This window comes from Lepisosteus oculatus, chromosome 12, assembly GCF_040954835.1.
Source record: "Lepisosteus oculatus isolate fLepOcu1 chromosome 12, fLepOcu1.hap2, whole genome shotgun sequence".
Taxonomy (NCBI): domain Eukaryota; kingdom Metazoa; phylum Chordata; class Actinopteri; order Semionotiformes; family Lepisosteidae; genus Lepisosteus; species Lepisosteus oculatus.
In genome coordinates this window covers 35,978,984-35,998,416 of record NC_090707.1, presented here as the reverse complement: position 1 = coordinate 35,998,416, position 19,433 = coordinate 35,978,984, and the positions used below count along the sequence as shown (strand labels likewise).

The following is a 19,433-nucleotide window of genomic DNA, read 5'->3' as shown; positions in this document are numbered from 1 at the left end:
GCCAACAAAAACTGCCTTTACTAGTTAAACCACCTGGGATCCCCCACCCCCCCCTCCACAGCACGACTCCGTTCAGTTTGGAATATGAGTCGGCTTGTCAAAAGTATTTAAATTCGGATGAGCTGCAGAAAGGGATTAATGCATCCGTTCTTGGAAACTGGGGGAGATGTGATATTTTGTTATTTGATTACAGCTCAGAAAAAGCCTAAATGAAAGAGCATTTGCAAATATCAGTGAATGAGATGCTGCACAAGCCGTTTTGTGGGGGGGGCGATGCGGCAATGTGTTAGTGTACGAGGGGATTAAAACTCTGGTGGAAAGTTACTGGCCCTGCGTCAGGTTGGCACAGGGCTCCTCTTTCTCAGAATGGGAGTGCAGTTGTTCTCTCAGCGGAAAGGAAGGCTCACTGATGAAGGCTGTTGCAGACGCTGACAGATGGAAGCTGTGGGGCAGGCTCCAGACGGCGTTCCTCCCAGCGGGACTAACTGCTGCTAATGCTCGAGGTTCACAAAGCGATGCGACTCCGAACCGAGACCCGGTCGGAGCAGGACTTGGGAGCGTCGGAGTCCGGGGGATGGAAGTGTGATGGAAACCATCCCGAAGAGCAAAGGAGGGAGAAACGGTTCCCCCTTTTTTTTTTCCAGGTTCCTGGGTGGCACCACATCCATTGGCCGGCCTTGCTAGTTTGCGTGTCCCGAACTTGTTGAGCTCATGCATCTGTCCACCCCCACTGCGTCAGATCTTCGGTATGCCAGGCATCTTGGCAAGCCGCTTAACGAGGTTTCCGAAAAACAGCGCGTTAAAGAAAACTAATACTAATCGTTAAGCCTTTTTGCCAGGCCCTGCTCATTTCAGTCGCCTTTCGTCAAGTTGTTGTTAAACTCAGGTCTCCCTGAGCCCCGTTAATGAGTTGATCTGCCAGAGGAGAGCAGAAAAAAACAGCAGTTTTTTTTTTTCCTTTTGCCATTGATGGAAAAATGCTTAAATTAGACCTGACGTTGGTGCGCTGTGTGAGTTCTTCGGCGAACAAGAGGAATTTGTGAGAAGCTGCGCTTGTGTACTTGTCCCGAGAGATGGAGATGCTGACGGTACCTTTCTGTTAACATTTTTTTTTTAAAGTTGGCAGAGTGAAAGCACACAATTTATCACAAAAAGTAAAAGCATTGATTGTGCAGAAATTACAGGTGGGAATCTCATTTAATGCAGGCATCGGACTTAGACATATCTGTACTGGACTCTGTTTTTTATCTTTCAACTGATGGTTCACTCATCCCACTTGTGACTAAAGTCTGAAATACACTGAAAATCCTTGATGATTATAAATAAATTAGCTAGCACTATAAATGAGTGAATATAATTTAGAACAACTGCTTCTCGGTGGTTTATGATTTAGCCACCTGAAAAAAGTAAACAGCCTCTGCAGTTTTAGAGATTCAGTAACACTCACTCTAATTTTTTTTCCCCCACTCACTTTTCTTCCTAAGAGCCTAAGGGCTTCTACCACATGCAGTATGCAAATTAACCATTAACACTACTACTCCCAATAATTCTCTTAGGATTTTGAATGGCCCCCTGAAGTCCAGTTGACTGCCAACTGGTAGTTTGAATTTCAGCTGCACTAGGCTTCTGTTTCAGGATGCTAGAAAGGCAAACTCACTTGATCTCCAAAGAATACTGAAACATCTTCACTAGGAAAGAGATGTAGCGCTTTCAAAACTGCATGGGGAGTTTACACCGAAGACTCACCAGTGTGCAGTGATCGTAATGCTTCAGGCAGGTATGGTACATACTGTAAGAAGACATGACGTGAAAAATGTGGTTAAGAACTTGGGGTGATCTCCCTTCATCTTCCACGGGTTTTCGTTCTTCTTAGTGACATTCAAATCCTGCCCCCCCCCCCACCTCCCTCCAACCCCAGTCACTAGATCTAGATCAGGGTGTCATTCAATACCATAAAGCCCATATTCTTCCCTATGGGGGAAGAGGTGGGTGGTTTACTGCATGAAGTAATATCACAGCAAAAAGCTTTTGTTTGTAGATGCAGTCCCAAATGATCCCCCTAAACTAAATGTGGAGCTTTGTCATTTATTTACTATAGGCCTGAATGTGTCTCTACTAGATCTGTACACTTCTTTATTGCTCATGATCGCTAGAAATGATGTTTCTGTGCACTCCTGACTTCCCAGAGGGAGTGGTGCTTCCTTACAGGTCTCTTACAATAGACGGTCCCTACGACTCCACTGAGTTCTACCTGCCAATAGGGTAGTGCTCTTCTAAGCCAAAGCACCTGCTATACCCTGACCCCAGCTCGTAAAGAATGATTTCTCCTTGAATCTTCCGCTCAGCGTTCTCCTCCTTAATGCGAATCATCTGCTGATCTTTGGCTGTGCATTTCAGTTCAACTTTCTGAATAGGGGCTCTCTCCTCTTTTTTTTTTTGGGTTCATTTGCTTGAGGCGAATTTTGCAAATGAAAACAGCGTGACTTCTTTCAGCAACGAGCAATAAAGCGCCTTCCGCCTAAAACAGTTCAGAAATGGGTTGCACCGACTGTAATAAATGGCAGCCTTTGTTGAAAAAAATCAGAGTCGGGCAGATGCGATTCGTGGGACGCAGTTTTGCGTGAGAGCGAGGTGACACGGCAGAAAAGGTTGTTGGGAGTTTATTTCAAGCGTTTGAGTTCTTTGGAAGTTTTTAACACAGTGTTTGACAACTCATTCTTAAGGATCTAACGTCTAATATTAGTGTGCAGATGTTATTTGTGGGTCAGACATTCGGTATATCCAGTATTATAACATTTTTTTAAACCTTAATTTAACATGAATTTCATTAACATTTCTTTAAACATAATTGCATTGACTGATATTTCGTTTGTTTAACTTAAACACATACAGAGGGAATTTCAGAGTTTCAGCAGTAGTCTGCTGTAGACCAGAATTTGCTCTACAGGTGTTCTCTAAGTGGAAAACAAAAGGTGCTTTTCATGTAAATGTGATTTTGGCACTCAAAATGTGTGAGGAAAAATTTCTCTGAAGCTCTGCTTGTTTTTCTATTCCCTTCTGTACTAAATTTGCCATCCTATTAAGTAGTTAAACCTACATGAAAAAATAACATTTTTCCCCTTTTTAATAGTTCCAAATGTCCTTTATTCCTGAATCTATCTCTAATAATTTGAATAAAAAATGGCAAGTAAGTTAATATGCCTTTTCTAATATTTTTTTCTCAACAGTCTTTCATTAATTGTATTTGTTTTATCACCCAGTTTAGTTCATCATAACAAAGGTATTACGGATATGTAAGAATTTTATGTATCTCTAACCTGAATTGAAGAATGAACCTGCTCTCTAGGACTGAAATCCTCTTAGGACCACCGATTTGCTCCTTATACTATTAAATGTCATTTTCTCTTTGCATATATTCATGTGGGACTGATTGAACAGAAATGCATCTTTGTGAATGTGGCACCTAATATTTAAAAAGCTGTCACAGTTTTACAGGAATTCACGATTCCCTGTGATTATAGAATTATGCTGTCACTTATTCATCCTAGCCAGTCCTCTGAAAGGCATAGATTTTTAAAAGAAGAGAACAAAAAAAGAAAGAGAAAAAAAAATTCGAATTGGCTCAAGAATGCGTTGATGATAAACGAAGTTGGGTGGAAATCGTCCCACATTAGTAACAGAGTGACAGCCCTGAGGATCCCAGCTATTCAGAACTGGGCTCCCAATGGATTGTTGTTGCCAGACTTGTGCTGCCTATAAAGGTTGTAGGGTTGTATTTGTCTTCCTTATAATATAAAATTCTATTCTTCCAACAGGCTCTGCAGATAAGAACAACCTAATATGTCTTACCTTGAAAGGTCAATATTTGTCTGGGATTCCTTGAGAGTTCATGGCTGTGTTGCTCTGTCATCGCAGCACCGTGGACCGAATTCAGCAACTGCGTAAGGAATACCAGCAGGCCAGACGGGAGGGGGCAGCACCAGCATATGAGGAGCTTGAAGCCCGCCAGAGGCCCCCAGAATTTGACCCGCACAGGGTGAGTATCGCACGTCCGCACGACCCCGGTGGGATCTCCTTCAAGAAAGGTGATCATACGCCGGGCGAGCCAACGACTTAAACTGCGTAACGAGACTCCATCTCCACAAACCATGTAAAAACCTAGCCGATGTGTAAATGTATATGTGCCACACATGCTAAAAGCACGCTAATTTATGCAAAGGTCATGGAGAGATGGGGCTAATGAGGGAAATGATATGCACATGGTACTGGCATGCCCATCTTACATGCTCATTTGCACAGATGGGGGGGGGGGGTGTTTGGGGAAGCTGGCGTGATGATCCAAGACCCTTCTTATAAAGGCTGCCATGCCAGCGTAAGTGTTTTATCAGAACATGAAGATGATGAAAGGATATTTTCAATGCATAACAAATAATGGAAACTGGTACTTCAGTGTGATGTCAGTACACATAGCCTGGACATTATCTTCAGGTGCAGTACCTTTTGATTAGTTGCGTTCTTAGGCTTACAAAAGGCTTACATGGTAGTACAAACGCAGAAGTGTATCATTATCATTTACAGTTGAAACAGCCAAGTACTGAAACAGCCGAAGATATTTAACACGAAGGGCCATCTGCCATGGATGGATCCAAAGCAGTCTGGTTCTGATCTGAATGACATCTCCCAAGCCATGTTCTTCCTATGTTTTTTAAATTCTTTGCACATGGGCATTTTTCTTTTAAATGATGTTTCTCTTTCCCCCTAATCACACAGCTAACCCAGTTAGTCCTGTTACTTGTCACCCACCCCATAGACATAAAGGCCAGAGCTGGTCATTGGGGAAAAAAATGCAGAAAATGGTCTGCAGAACCAGAGCTCAGTGTCCTGATGAGCACATCGGTGCTTCTGATAAGGAATGCCAAGCCTCATGACCTCTGCTTGTGTGTGTACACATACTTTTGTGAGATGTGTGTAGCTGTGCTTATTTTCCACTGAGCTGAGCTCAGATTTCCACTGAACACACAAGGGGCATTCACCTTTTTACAATGCACTCAGTTCTGTCTGTTACCCACATCTAACAGGATACTGCTTATAATCTTCTTTTGCAGACATTTACTAAATCAATGGGAATTTTTCTAGATTTATAAACTGCTGATAACTGTTTCCAGATTTTGTAAAATGCCCGCTTATCTCGGCAGGGCTACAATTTTATTATTTTAAAAGTATAAAAGATTGAAATGCAAGGTTTAGTGGAAACAGCACCAATTTGCTGAAAACACACAGGCAGAATATATATTCTGACCTTCTAGCTATTTTGGTTCATTTTGGCTGAGTAACTGCATATAAGTACATGTTACACTGCAGGATGACAATGAAAAGAAATGCGATCTTTGTCAAATTTAGCACAGAACCCAAAAAGTTGATAACTGGCTTGGTTTTAATAAGTATAGTTGGTGAAGACTGGACTGTAATGTTTGCTTTTTTTTTTTGCTTCTTCCTACCACCTCCTAAGATTCTACGGCACTTGTAATCTCCCCTCATCCTGGAAAGCCATTGGGTTTTCTGGTTCCAGTTCCACGTGGGCATTTACTGGCTTGACTGACTCAGTTGTTACTTATTTTTAGACATTGACAACATCTGCAGTATGTGAACTGTATCATTACGACACCCAACTGCCTATGGAACTTGTTAGGCTGTTGAAAGAAGATTTGCTCAAGTAGTGAAAGCTGTATCTGGGATCATTAACTGGGCCTTGTGTCCCAAAATGCCAGGTGTGAATTTGGGCCTTCTTAGCCAAATCAGACATGACTTCCACACATGCCTGCACACGTATTTGACCAACATTGTGTCAGGGTTTATTGAGAATATATGAGAATGGGGTTTCAGGGTTTCCTGAACTGATCATGTGTGTGTTACCACAGTTTGTTGGATTCCAGGGAGCTTGCAATGTTACCAGGGGGAGCTACATCGCTGTGGCACCAATAATAATAGCAATTCGCATTTAAAGAACTAATGTGGTATCTAAAACAAGAAAAACTGGTTACTGGAACTTCTCAGGGATCAAGAATCAATATTGCTTCATAAATGCTTTGAGTATTTCGGTTGTTTTCTACTCGGTAGTGTTTCCGATGCTCATTAAGTACAGTATTCCCAGATTATGGAAAGAGGTTGTCTGCCGAGTGAGACTGATAAAAGGGCAGTGCAGGTGCCTGCCTGTTCAGACCCTGCGTGACTGAAGCAATTGTGACTGGGGCCTGTTACGCACCAGTACACCTTGTTTGGGTAGCCATTTTGGAATTTGCTTAGTAACAAGAGGCAAAGGACATGACAACAATTGCTGTGCGCTTTAAAGTTGAATAAGGACTCACAATGTTTTTCAGTTTTCTTAGGAGGAATCTTAAATACAATTGGCTACACTACTTTTTATAATACAGATAAAAACAGAATGAAAAATACAGCGGCCAGGGCCCTGTACAGTGACAATTATGATCTGAAAGTTGCACTTTTGCGCTCTCCTAGTTAATTGTTCAAACTCAGAGGAGAGCCTGGCTTGCTCTTGCCTCACGCTAGCTTGATCTATGCCCCATTTTCAGCATGTTAGCACATTCATTAAAAATAAAGATTCTGAGTGTTTTTGTTTCCTTTCAGTGCCGAACGGCTATTCGATAACATTATCTTTAAGGAAGCTATGCGGCTGTCCTCTCACAGAGCTCACTCTTTATCGCGATGGTCGGGATGCTATGAAAAATTAAGCATGACGTTTCATTTTCCAGCTGTTTTTTTCCCTCTTCGGCTACAAGCGCGTGCTTTGTGTTTCTGGGAGCAAGATCGTTTATCTGAACTTCTAAAAGCAGCGAGAGAGAAATGTGAAATCATTTGAAATCCTGACTGGATGGCAGAATGGTTTCCCCAGCGTGATTGATGCATTGTGGTGGCCTGGTAAACACGCCGTGTGGTAAACATAGTTCAGCGCACTCCCATCGGGAGTCAGCAGCTCTGGCCTGTGTGAAGCTAAGAGAATACATTGTAGTATCTACCGCGCCGAGGAGGAGCTGTGAAGGAAGGTGCCGTTTCACTTAGAAAAGTCAGTTTTTTTAACACACCTTATAATGAATGCGTTGTCAATGACAGAAAGACAAAGTGTTCCGTGTTAGTGTGTCAGGTATTGTCATGAATGGAAATGCTACATTCAAAGGAACGTTTACAAAACCATAGCAGACCGTTTCACACCACACTGGGGCCCAGAAAGCACCACAGAGGACTTGCAGACACACTGTGGCAAATTCCAACCTGACAGATGCTTGCATATTCTAGCCCTGAACCCTGATGCCAGCACAACTGAATTGTATCGCATAAAAAATGCTGTGGATCAATGGTGTATTTGACTGAATTGCCACGTTTTTTAATATACAGTTTTGGCATTTTGAATTCTGGTATGTTGCACATTATTTTCCTGTCAATAAATTGCTTCTGGGAAGGTTACGGATCCTTGCCGTTGATGGTGTTACGTGCTCTACCAAGCTCTGGTGTCTTGGGTACCGGGTCTGGTTCTGCCCTGAGATACCTTCCGTGTGGAGTTTGCATGTTGTTGTTCGCCATGTGTGTTTCTTCTCTAGGCAGTCGTGATTCCCCCCCAGCTTCAAAGGCTTGCTGGTTAAGGCTCCTTCGTGACTGGTGTGTTTATGCGTGTGAGTTACACTGATCTTGCTTTCCACCCGTGTTCTAAGACTCTATTTTTCACTTTTGTGGTGCTTGTCTTTCCATCAGTTTTTGGAAAGTTCCCAGTAAGGATTGCAAGCCGCTAGGTTTAATGTTCTGTAAATATGTGCATATGTCATTCGGTAGTGTTTTTTAAATGTCCCAGGGTGGGTATCTGCCCTGTGGTGGACTGGACACGCATGCTGGCTGGGTTAATTGGTGTCTCTAAATTGTCCCTGTGTGTGTCCTTTGCTACAGTAACGTGCCATGCAGGGTGTGGCCCTGTGTTGTACCCTGTGCCCCCAGGATAGCCTCTGGATGGCCACAACCCTTACCAGAATTAAACAGCTTTCTAATGATCGATGGTTATTTCTTCTTTTCAGATCCACCTTAACTTCTTAAAAGCAATCATTGTCTAAGCTGTGATTTTAGGAGGGTTATGCAGCTTGTACCTTCCTCCTCACCCAGAAGACACTGCCAAAACTGCAGTTTAGTTTTACCAATGCAAGCATTGTCATAACCCTGTTGTATTTAAAATATATATAGTATGGTATAATTAAGAGGTTTCTAACCTGGTCTTTAGCCGAAGAAAACATGTAATTTTGCTGTAAGCGACATCTGGCAACAGGCCAGTTCGAATGATGTATTTTGCCATCTGATCCAACAGCGTAACAAACAAGGCTCCTTCAAAGAAAGAAAAATTGAAATCTTCTGCTTGATTATTAGTGTTTTCCCTCCGTCCTGTTCGCTTAAATTACAGTGTCCATGCCGTTCATTGAATGGTTGGCATTGTGGTAGCAATCGCATGGCAGATGTCAAGGGCTTGTAATTATGCGCAAGAGGTCAAAAATTCAGCTGTAACAGAAAGGGCCGTTCTTTCCCCTCCTAACAGTCGTTGAACTGGAGAGGAAGCCCCTGGTACCAGAAGAGCGCAATGTTAGGCAAGACAGTGTGTTAATACAAGGAGCAGTTTACTCAGCCTGCAGTATCAGAGGGCATTGAAGATACACACAGGTTTCACAGTTGACTTCAGGGCACTGCGGTACCAAGCTGAAGCTGATGATGCATCTTTCTTCACTGAGTGAAAATGCAAATCATTCACCTTGGGGTCAAATTGACCAGTTTGCGGTCACACCATTTTGTGAGGTTTATATCGATTTCTCCTGGACTTTCGTGGGCTGTTCTTTTTGAGTTGTCAAACTTAGAAAAAAACAAAACATTTCTGTTGTACAGAATTGTTAGGAGCAGTAAACCACTGTGTTTTTTGTCACTGTTTTTAAGATAAGATCTTCTTCAGCTCGCATAAAATATACGATATCTTTTCTTTAACCCCTTTCAGTGATGTCCAGATTTGTTGAATTACAAATTATACATAACTAAATACTGTAGTGCTCCTGGAGGCTTAGGATTTGGAAATTAAAGAATTTCCAATGGCATTGCTACCCTCTGAGACAAAGTATTAACATGAAAATGTATATGTCATCTGCCAGTGGATCTATAAAATCTTTATAGATATTTTATAGATAGGATCTATAAAATACACAAAATCATGTGTCAAGAAGTCCAGCCAGGTACATCACCACTGAGAGACTTCTGTAGAACACCAAGCTTCACTTTTACATTTAACTTCTCTGCGCGCAAGTGACTGTCGGTTCACAGGTATTGAAACCATGCAAACCACAGCAACCGTGACACCTAGATCAAGTGACATCTCTCCGTTTTCTTGTGATTGACACCTGGTATTCTCCAGGCATACAGTAGATGAGTCCATCTGTAAATCTCTCTAATCGCTGACTTCGAACACACTATTTGGCCAAAGTTGACACAAGGTACTATAGCACATCTAAACTCTGAGAGTTAATATTAAAAGTTTTACCTTTAAATGATAAGCTCTCGGGAGACGAGAACCTTCATCTGTTTTTTCTTTGTTTAAATTTAGTGGTCTAGATGTATTTTGCTCACATCCTTGTCATTATACCGTGATGAAAGGCAAAGGAATTTACATCAGAATGTTTTTTTCAATGCATTTCCTGTTTGCAACTCGTCTGTGGCAGTTTTTGGACTTGCACACGCTTGCATTTAAACTGTTCAGTTCGTTTTCCTTCTCTCGTGCACAATTGCAGATAATCACAGCAGTGCCTTATTTCAAAAGGGATTTTGTACAGAAAACAAATCAGGCAAACTCACACCTGCATCCAAAACCCTCTCTGAAGTGCGGAGCCTATAAAGAGATTTCAGCATTTAACAGATTTGTAATTGAGCTGGAGTGCTTATGAATACGTCAGAAGCAATGGATTGACCCAGATGGGAAAATCATCATTTCTAAAGCTCTTTTTCAGATATCCCCCCCCACCCCCCCCCCATCGTCTCCCCCACCCCTGCCAAACCCCTTTGTTTACTATCAATAACAAATTGCTCGCTAGTTGAGAGCAAATTCCACTGAATTTTAAAAGGCTCAGCGCTCTTGAAGTGAGATTAGAAATATTATAAATATGGATTGGATTAACGGGCTACACTGGCAACTGCAAACGAAATTAATGAGTTGAATCATTAGGGTAGAACTGTATTTATTTGTTCATTTATTTATTGTTTCTCACACTGGCAGAAGTGGGAAGGCATCAACAACATAGCGCAGCTTATCAGATCAGCCTTTCAGAGGCCATTAAGATGCATATCTGTGGAGGCTCATCGTTAAGAGGCATTTCTGGTGCCACCAATTAATTCCAAGACTTCTTCTGAGACCAGTGGATTAAAATACTTCTACACAAACAAAAGGCTTATGACAACGTGAACAATTGCACCGACTTGTACTGAAAAACACCAGACTGTGCCCCAAAGCTGTTCCATCAACAGTGCACAACAGGGCATTGATAAAAAACATTGTTCTTATTTCACAACAGTTCTGCAAAATCTCTTAGGTTTCCTGTTTGTCACAAGCCACATTTTCCCAAGAATGTGCCGTCATTCCCCCAAAATACCCAAATATACAACAACAAAAAACACTTCTGCATATTATTTCTGGGTGTGTGATTCATTTTGTCCTTTGATACGCCCAGAAGTCAAAGATGATGTTTCTGTTTCTCTCTGTTTTCCAGGAAGAATTGCAGACATTCACCTGCACAATGACCCCCTCCCCCACAGCAAATGTCAGACTGATTTTCAAACCTTCTTCATTGTTTTATGAGACTTTTGCTTCAGTTTAGATGAATAATACACATATTGCAACAGTTCATAAAGGAATGAGATGTTACATCGTAAAACCGCTTAAATGTTAAATACTGTATGTGGACATTTATATGGGAAGGGTTTTGTGCCAAACAGTAATATTTTTTCTTCCTTGACTTATTTATTTAATGAAAAAAGTTTTTGAATGTGTTACTTTAATAAGAAAATGGGTACCAGCTGATTATTTTCATGCTTAGTCAAACTTTGAAAGAGTTCGCCATACAGTACCTCATCCTCCACTGATAAGACAGTCAGACGAGTTTTGCAAAGGAGAGAAGGCCATTTGGTAATTAGAAAGTTGTTGTTCTGAGGATCACATTCAGCCATTTCTTGAAAGAAGACAAGGTATCGGGTTTGACAATGTTACTGGGCATCTTGTTCCATGCTCCCACAACTCTTTGCTCAAAGAAGTGCCTCTTGTTCTCAGGCTTAAATGCAATTCCATGTAGTTTTCAGTTTGGCCCTCTGGTTTGTGTTTCACGGTTTATTTTGAAAAAGGACTGACTTCCTCAATGCCTTTGAGGATTTTGAATACTTGGATAAGGTCCCTGGTTCCGATATACTTATCAGGTTGATAGATGGGAGACAGCACAGAAAATGCCTAGACAGTACCAGAGTCAGACAGCCAGTGGGTGTTTGGAAAGTTTTGCCAAGCCATGACTGTGGCGGTATTTTTATGCGTGCAGCAGAGCGGAGATACAACTTGCTGATCTCGGTGTACCACATTGTGCGCAGGATCCTCCGGCTTCCTTCCTGTTCACCATTTGAATTGAAAGGGTGATTCAAAAAAAGAGGACTGTGACTAATTGGTTGGAGATTAAAAAAGGAAACTGATCACTGCTCCAGTCCTTCGTGTGCCTAAGTACAAGAGGTCATGCAGTGCACAATGGGTCTCTCCCAGTTTCACTGCGGAAGAATTGTCGCTGTTTAACAAATGTTAAGAGACAATTGATCTGTTTCATATCAGGCTTGCACTTCTGGAACCATGCAGAATAGGTGGTGCTGAGTTTTCCAGATTAAGAGCTTCCTGATATTAAAAGCAACCAAATCATTTTGCACGTGATCACCTGGTAAACTAACGAGTACTTTATTTGAAATGGGCTGCATTCCAGTTTCATTTTTTCCACACTGGAAGCCACAGAGGTCTGTCTTGCCCAATCACAAGATAGTTGTCTGACTGCACCACTGCTTTAGAAGGTCCAGTTCTAACTGATGTATAGCACAGCCCATACTGAGCTGTTAACCCCCTTAACTAGTCAAATCAGATATGGCAATGAAGAAAGCTTTGTTCTAAAGTGAGTGTTCCTGGCACAGAACATCCCCCATCTTGATGCAAGCTGAGGCAAAAGAGACAACAAAAAGCATTTTCACCAGGTGGTTCATACCCAGTACAGTCCCTCCGGTGCAACAGCATGTGCTTGTGTTGCCAGAGAGCCTCGGTGAGTCTTCTCATGAAACGAGATTTGATGAAAACCACAAGCACGCACAGCATCTCCTGGTCACAAGCAGGTCACAGTGAATGGAACTTGTGGATCTGTGGAAAGCACAAGCATCCCTAAGCTGTAGATAAAACACACTTGCTACCACTGAAAAAATAACAAGTAATGGAAGATGTATTTTGACCTCTGCTGGTCATATTGTAATAATTAGGCCAGTCATTAGGTTTGTGATTTCTCCAAGAGGTCAAACATCCAGAACAGCAAGTGCTAAAGGCATACAGTAGTATTCTCCACATTTAACAATGTTGCAATTCTCTTGTGGGTTTTTAAGATATACAGGTAATTGTTAGATCAGTTTAAATGGAAACCCAGTCTAGAAAATGATACCTTAGCTCTATAATTACTGTTCTGTTATACTGAAAATTGATTTTGTTTTATTGTCTTGTAATGAGTGGAATTTTTCTTTACCTTTATATTGATAAACTCAGGTTATATGAGCAAGATTTGATTGTTAGATCTTATTTTAATATGTGGTGCAGTCATATCCCAGGATCTGTGTGTAGCATACTCTTATCTTAAGACAGGAAGTGCCGTGTTCTTGTAGTGTTGTAATGAGAATCACATTGCTGCTGTGTGATAAGGTGATGTCATCGTTTCAGCTGAGCTTGTTGGGGGAGAGGCTAAGGGAGTAATTAGCTTCTGATCATTTTAAAAGTGTGAAGACAAGACAAAGCAAAAATTTAACAGAAGCCCTCTAGGAATTTTACTAAAGATCAGTGCTAATTCTAAAAGCTTTCAATCTTATTTGTGCTATTTTTAGTCACCAAAATATGAAATTGTATTAATTATGAATGCATAAGCAGAACACTTCACATAGTATCATTTTGTGTTGGGCTTCTCAACTTATGAAACCAGGCTTAGTGTATGTTCAGCACTGTAAACCAGTAAAGTGGTTGTTGAGCCTATAAGAGGACACTTCAGTTGTTAAAAAAGCAGAAACTGAAGTTGTGGAAGACCTCTAGTGAAACGCTTATGTTAGAAATCCATTGGTGTTGGTGAAGCAGTACAGAATTCCCTTTAGTCTCATACCATATCAAGCTCAAGGCATTGGGTGGACATTGAAAGAAAACAATATGGAACTAGGCATTTATCCTGGAATCTGTAACATCTGTTCCATACAGTAAATCTCAGTTCAAGTGTGGGTGGACCGGACAAAATAATCGAGGGATGTGTTAGGTCTCAGCGTATCTAATGCTGGATAAATGAGGATGTGGGCAGTTAATGCTGATGGAGCAAGTGTTGTACTCAAGAGGATGCAGTACAATTAAGTTATTAGAGGAAAAGGTTCGAGCTTTAAATTCTGGCCAGGTATCGTTGACGTATAGGGTTTCTTTATTCTGAATTTTGCCTATATGGAATGTTTGGATCCTGCCTGGCTCTTGTTGCTTGCCAGGATGGGCTCAGTCTCTCCCGTGACCCTGTATTGGGCAAAGTGGTTAGAAAATGGATGGAAAAATATTTGGAATGGAGAGTAAGTATTAAATAAGAAATGAAGATCATCGCAGTCCCACTTTAATATTTTCTATGCACCGTTCCTGTGTTTCCTAATGATTTGGAAAGATTTCTCATTAACTTCCACCCTAATGACCATATCATGAACCTAAGACAGCAAATGAAACGTTACGGCAATCTCAGTTGGCTAATCCACCCATCTGATCGCCATATGGTCTGTCGAAATTAGAAGGCACCAAAAGTCGTTTGCAGCTTGTTTTTCAAGTTAATTGTTTTAAAACGGTTTCTGTGGATAGAGTACAGATGAAAGTATCAACTCTTTTTAGAAAATCCATTTATTTTAAATTAAGGAAGTCTTTATCCCAAGAAACAGTTACAAACACCTCCTCCCAGCTAGCTGATATTGGACTGCTTCCAAGACCTCTCAAAAAGGTGGGTTTATGAGCAAAAATAGTTTCCGAATAGCAGTACATGTCATCTTGCGGTCTAAAGTCCTGTATTTTAACACGTTATTTCTTTTCTAAAGGATTATAAAATAATAACAAAAGGTGATGTAATTTTCTGGTTAACTGAGAAGGTTGTATTAAATTATGCCTCCTCCTTAAAAAATGTAAACATTCGGAAGTGCTTTTTGATTAGGGGATTCCAGACTTTTTTAGCTGTTGTTTCAGGACTCTTAAAAATGTTCTGCCAGATACTATTTGCACAGATCAGGGGATCTTAAGCTTCCTGATTCCTATGTAAATATCTCAGATGCAATCAGAATTGAAATCACACTGCTGGTAGAGAAATTCAAATAACAGCATGTGAGAAGCCGGAATAAGAGTTTACAAAAAATTAAACTGTTCCATAAATTCCTACAATCTTTATCATATGCGAGGGGGGATTTGTTAATCACTTTTTAATAAATGTTTGCATTTCACATTGTTTATTGGCTCATTAAAATGAAAAAAGGGCACTTTCAGAAGCTGGAAAACAAATTACAGTATGAACCTACTGTACAGGCCTTGTTTTAATTTCTTAGTTACTAATGATCTTTTCATTCCGTGGATACATGAAAATGGATTGGGTTTATGATACAAATCTTCTGTGATAGTTTTTAGGGAGAGAATGTTGAAATAACCGTACTGAAATCATTGCAGTTCTTGCCTAAATACACAAATTGGCTAGGGACGTATATCAAAGGGGTGATCAGCATTTCCTATTTAGCACATATAATATTAGCACTTGTATCAGGTCCTGTTACTGCAGTAGAAGACATTTCCAGAAGACTGGAAGTACGTAACTCAAATCAGGAAAGTGAACAGAGCATGGGTTGGACTTTACGATACAACCCTTGTGGGTTCGAATGTTACTAGTCGACTGTAACAGAATTTACCGAAGAGGTGGCGCACAATTGGCTGAGCTCTGCAGAGGGGATTAGTCAGTGTGCCAGTACTTGGGGGCGTGTTCATTGTGGAGGCGGAGCCAGGGATTAAGGGCGTGGCCTTGACTTGGCTGACTAAGGGCGAGCCACAGCTGTGGGGGCCCTTTAAGGCAACAACCTAAACTCAGATGTACTGCACTTATACTGTAGGTGATGTAAAGTTCTCCAGGTTAAATTATCTGCATGCTAGGTCACGATCCAGTAGAGGTCTTGGTAATGGCCTTGCTGGAGACTGATGTTTTAACTTTTCTGCAAGAGGAGTATGTTAGTGCTACTGTACTAGGAAGAGAATAGTAGTAGTGCTGATGAGAAGAGAAAAAATGACAAGAGCCAACAGAATTAAAACAGTGGGATGAAGAATCAGTTCTTACAGATGGGTTCAGGTGTGAGCAGTTTGACAGTAATCAATAACCATTTATTGAAGAAGGGCTGGAGAGCTGTTTAACAGTTGAGGGTTCAGCAGCTGCAGTAAAGCATGGAGGTGGATCAATACAAGTGCTGGGCTTTATCTCGGCCAACTGTGTTGAGGACCTACATAAAATCAAATCCTGCCCTGACTTCCAGTACATACAGACAGGTTCTGATCCTCCACGCCATCCCCTCAGGCATGTGTCTCATCGGACAGAGATTCATCTTTTAGCTGTGTGCTTGCTGTTCCTATATAGTAAAAAAAAACCAGTTTGGAATATAATGAAACAGTTGGATCTCAATGATGTCCTGGCCTTCACAAAGTCTTGACATGAACAGCATTGATGCCGTACAAGGTTTCAATGGCAACCATGCGATTTCTATGAGTTTTTAAGTGTTGCAGAAGTGTATTTGGCAATATACCTCTTATGCCATAAGTGGTAAAATGCATGGAAGAATGAAGACAGCATATCATGCTGTATAAAACATAGGGCTCACATACCTACTGTAATATTAATATTCTTAATGTATTCAACCTGCATTTAGCTGTAATAATGAATTGTGTTTATGTATGTGCATATTTCCTTAATGTGCATTATATACCCACACTGTCCTCTGTTTCCAGTTATAACCAATCCTGAATATGGAGCATAGATATAGGTATTGTAAGATGACAGTACTAACTCGATGGCATTTTTGCTACGTAATAACCAAACATAATAAGCAACAGTCTATAGGTATTATCTCATTCATATGAGCGTTTTATTGTTCTGTTTTCTCTGCAGGTTCTTGTGATGTCTTAAATGCACATGTAAATAAATTCTGTAGATAATGGTTTAAATAGAGAAGCATCGACACGTTATCTTGGCAAAGCAGGAGACAACGTGTTCCGTGCCACTGTGAATGTGAAATCAGTCGTTCTAAATAAGCAGGACAGTGGTGCGTCTGAGCTTAATAACACATCATCACTGGCAGCAAAGCTGGAGGGTGAGGTATCTCGAGACACAGGATGGGGATGATAATGCTGTAGCTCTGAAGGTACTGTAATCAGCTCCAGGGAACTTAAACATTTGTTTGTAACGCAAAAAGAAGGCAGTTTTTTGTTTGCCTGTTTTTTTTCTAGTAGTTAGAATTCTGACACAATTCCGTGTGAATTGTTTTGTTTTTTTTGTATCCAGTCCAGCTATCAGAAACAAACAAAAAAAGACGAATACATTTCATATGTCACTGGACACAAGCCTCCTTTCTGTTATTACTCTGGCAATTCGCTTGCTGATCATAGAGAAAGAAAAGTCTTTGGGGAAGTTTTGCACTCAAGGGGGTGGCCCGATGAAGAATATGGGTCGTGTTCTTGAATAATATCTGCGGAAATTCTGCACAGGTTTATGACTTTGTTCTTGCGCTAATGCATTTCTATGTGGCCTAACAAAATAAGAGCACAGCTGCTCCCCCTGCCTTTCCAAGAGCAAGTCCCCAAATTACACTAATGGCTTTAATAATCTAGGAACCAGACTTTTCAGACAGGCGTAAATTAGCCCCTTTATAACCAGGGTCTGAGTAATGTGCAGCGATGGCAGATCATGATGGGCTTTTATGCAATTTCTCTGTGTTTGATATTTCAAATAATTCTCATTAAAGATGGAAGTTTTATTGTGTTTTTTTCCAGCAAGTCCACAAGTCCAGTCTTGTGCTCCCGTGGTACTCAGATCTAACCATAGTCCATTGCATATCCATTATACTGTACCTTACAGGCTTTGGTAATGTGTCATTAACTTTACTGTACATCAGAGGATGGGAATGCTCTTCTGCTAACTAGATTGTTGTGATTCTTCTTAATTGACACAGTGGCTGTCTCTATTATTACGTTATGTCCTGTACTACCAGTCTAGTGCATGAAGTAATCCTGTTATTGTTGGTCTGATTGGTAGAGGTAGTACTGTCGGTAGAGGCAGTAGTTATTAAAATGTTATTAAGAATTCTACAGCTGCAATTAGGTGCCTGACAGGACAGGAGCATTGGATTAGATTTCTAGACCATCCTGAGAAATATGCAATCAAGAGGTTAAAGAAGATGTTTTTCCTTACATGGGTGGCAAATTCAGGAAACCTTACATTAAAAAAGGAAGAGAGACTTGTGAGAATCTATTGGGATTTTCCCAGAGTTATGAAATGCCAGTCAGTTTTACTTGATCTGCGATTTGAAATTTACTTTCAAGTACGAATAATGAAAGAGCTCGTCCCTAAATTGTAGTGTGCAAAGCACATGAGTGACTGGTTCCCATTCTGTTTCATCTGACCAGCCTCATGGTACAAAATCACATTTTGAGTCATGTTCTAAAAAGAATTTAGTGGCGTGGTCACAGACTGTATTTCGTATTGTTTCATTTGTTGTCAAACTGTAAACCGCGGTGCATCTCAGTAAGTAATAAGAGAAAATTAGTATTCCTAAAGTAAATCAGGAATGTTGGTTTCTCAAAAGAAGAAATGCTCGGGAAGTTAAATGAATAATGTAGCTGCTGAGCCTGTTAAGAAGCCTGTGCACCTGTGGAAATTGAATGCTCGAAAGTGGTCCAAGAGATACTTGTTTTCCATTTATGCCTGTCGGTCCCATTATTTACTGTTTTGCTGATAAATAGTTTAAAGTGTGAGCTCTCAAGCAGCTACTAAAAGCGCATAGCAAAATCACAGTGCAGAGAATCAGAAAATTCTGAATATTCTGGATGCTTTGGATGTTGGTAGTAAATTAACTAGAAGCATTAACTGATTTTGCTGATAAATGCCACATCCTGCCAAATTATACATAAAGAAAAACTCCATATAGAATGTAAAAATACAAAATAACAGTTTCCATAACCAAGGATAGAGTATGATAAAAATTGCTGGAAGTGACATTATCGATGACATTTCCTTCTGCTTCGGAGATTTCCGAATAAAGAGTTCTGGGACCCATTGGTCGCAATCCTGAAGGGTCATTTATGCTCAATTTTGAATAGGAGGACTTAAATAGTCCATTTAGCATTAATGGTCCCAAAGTAGATGAGTTAACCTTAGCATGTCTAGTCTTTTCAATGTTTAATTCTATTGTGTTAATTCCAAACGTGAAAATGTAACCTTCAGCAGTCTATGGGGCCTTCTTTTGTGTTGTCTAGCTGTTAAAGTGGAATGGTATTGCTGTTTAAGGAACCATTGTGAGTCTGATTTTTTTTTTCCTAAGGAGAAAGTCTAGCCATTGGAACCAGCAGCCTTTACACTCACCTCCCTGAATTGCTCTTTAGTTGGAAACCCCACCATCACTTTTAACCCTTTTATGTAATCCAGGGTCATGGGGGTAGACAGAGCCTATCCCAGCAAGCAATGGGCACAAGGCAGAGCACACACTGGCCAGGACATCAGTCCATCGCAGGGGATACACAGACACAAACACAACCATACTCACACCAGAGCCAGTTTTCCCAGAAGCTGTTTGTCCTACCAGCGCGTGGCTTGGGGCTGTGGCAGGGAATCTGTGAACCTTGAGGAAGCCCACACAAATCAGGGGAGAACATACAAACTCCACACAGACAGCACCCCAGGAATTGAACCCTGGGCCCCCAGACCTGCTTATGTAGCAATGGTAACCACTGCGCTACCGTGCCATTCCTGGAAATGTCTTGCAAATTCTTTCAAGATTTTCTTTCTCTTTCCTGCTGTGCTTAGTCTGTTGTGTTAACCGACCAGGGAAAAAACATA

At 40.9% G+C, this 19,433-nt stretch overlaps 1 protein-coding gene across 4 annotated transcripts in view; it reads left to right on the top strand.

The window, feature by feature from the left end:
• pard3bb (par-3 family cell polarity regulator beta b) overlaps positions 1–19,433 on the top strand; it is a 313,361-nt gene that overhangs the window by 253,347 nt on the left and 40,581 nt on the right. For all 4 annotated transcript variants that reach the window (XM_015359593.2, XM_069196274.1, XM_015359591.2 and 1 more), the window contains one exon: positions 3,916–4,036. In XM_015359593.2, coding sequence (XP_015215079.2) covers positions 3,916–4,036 — 121 coding nt within the window. The remainder of the gene's footprint in view (positions 1–3,915; positions 4,037–19,433) is intronic.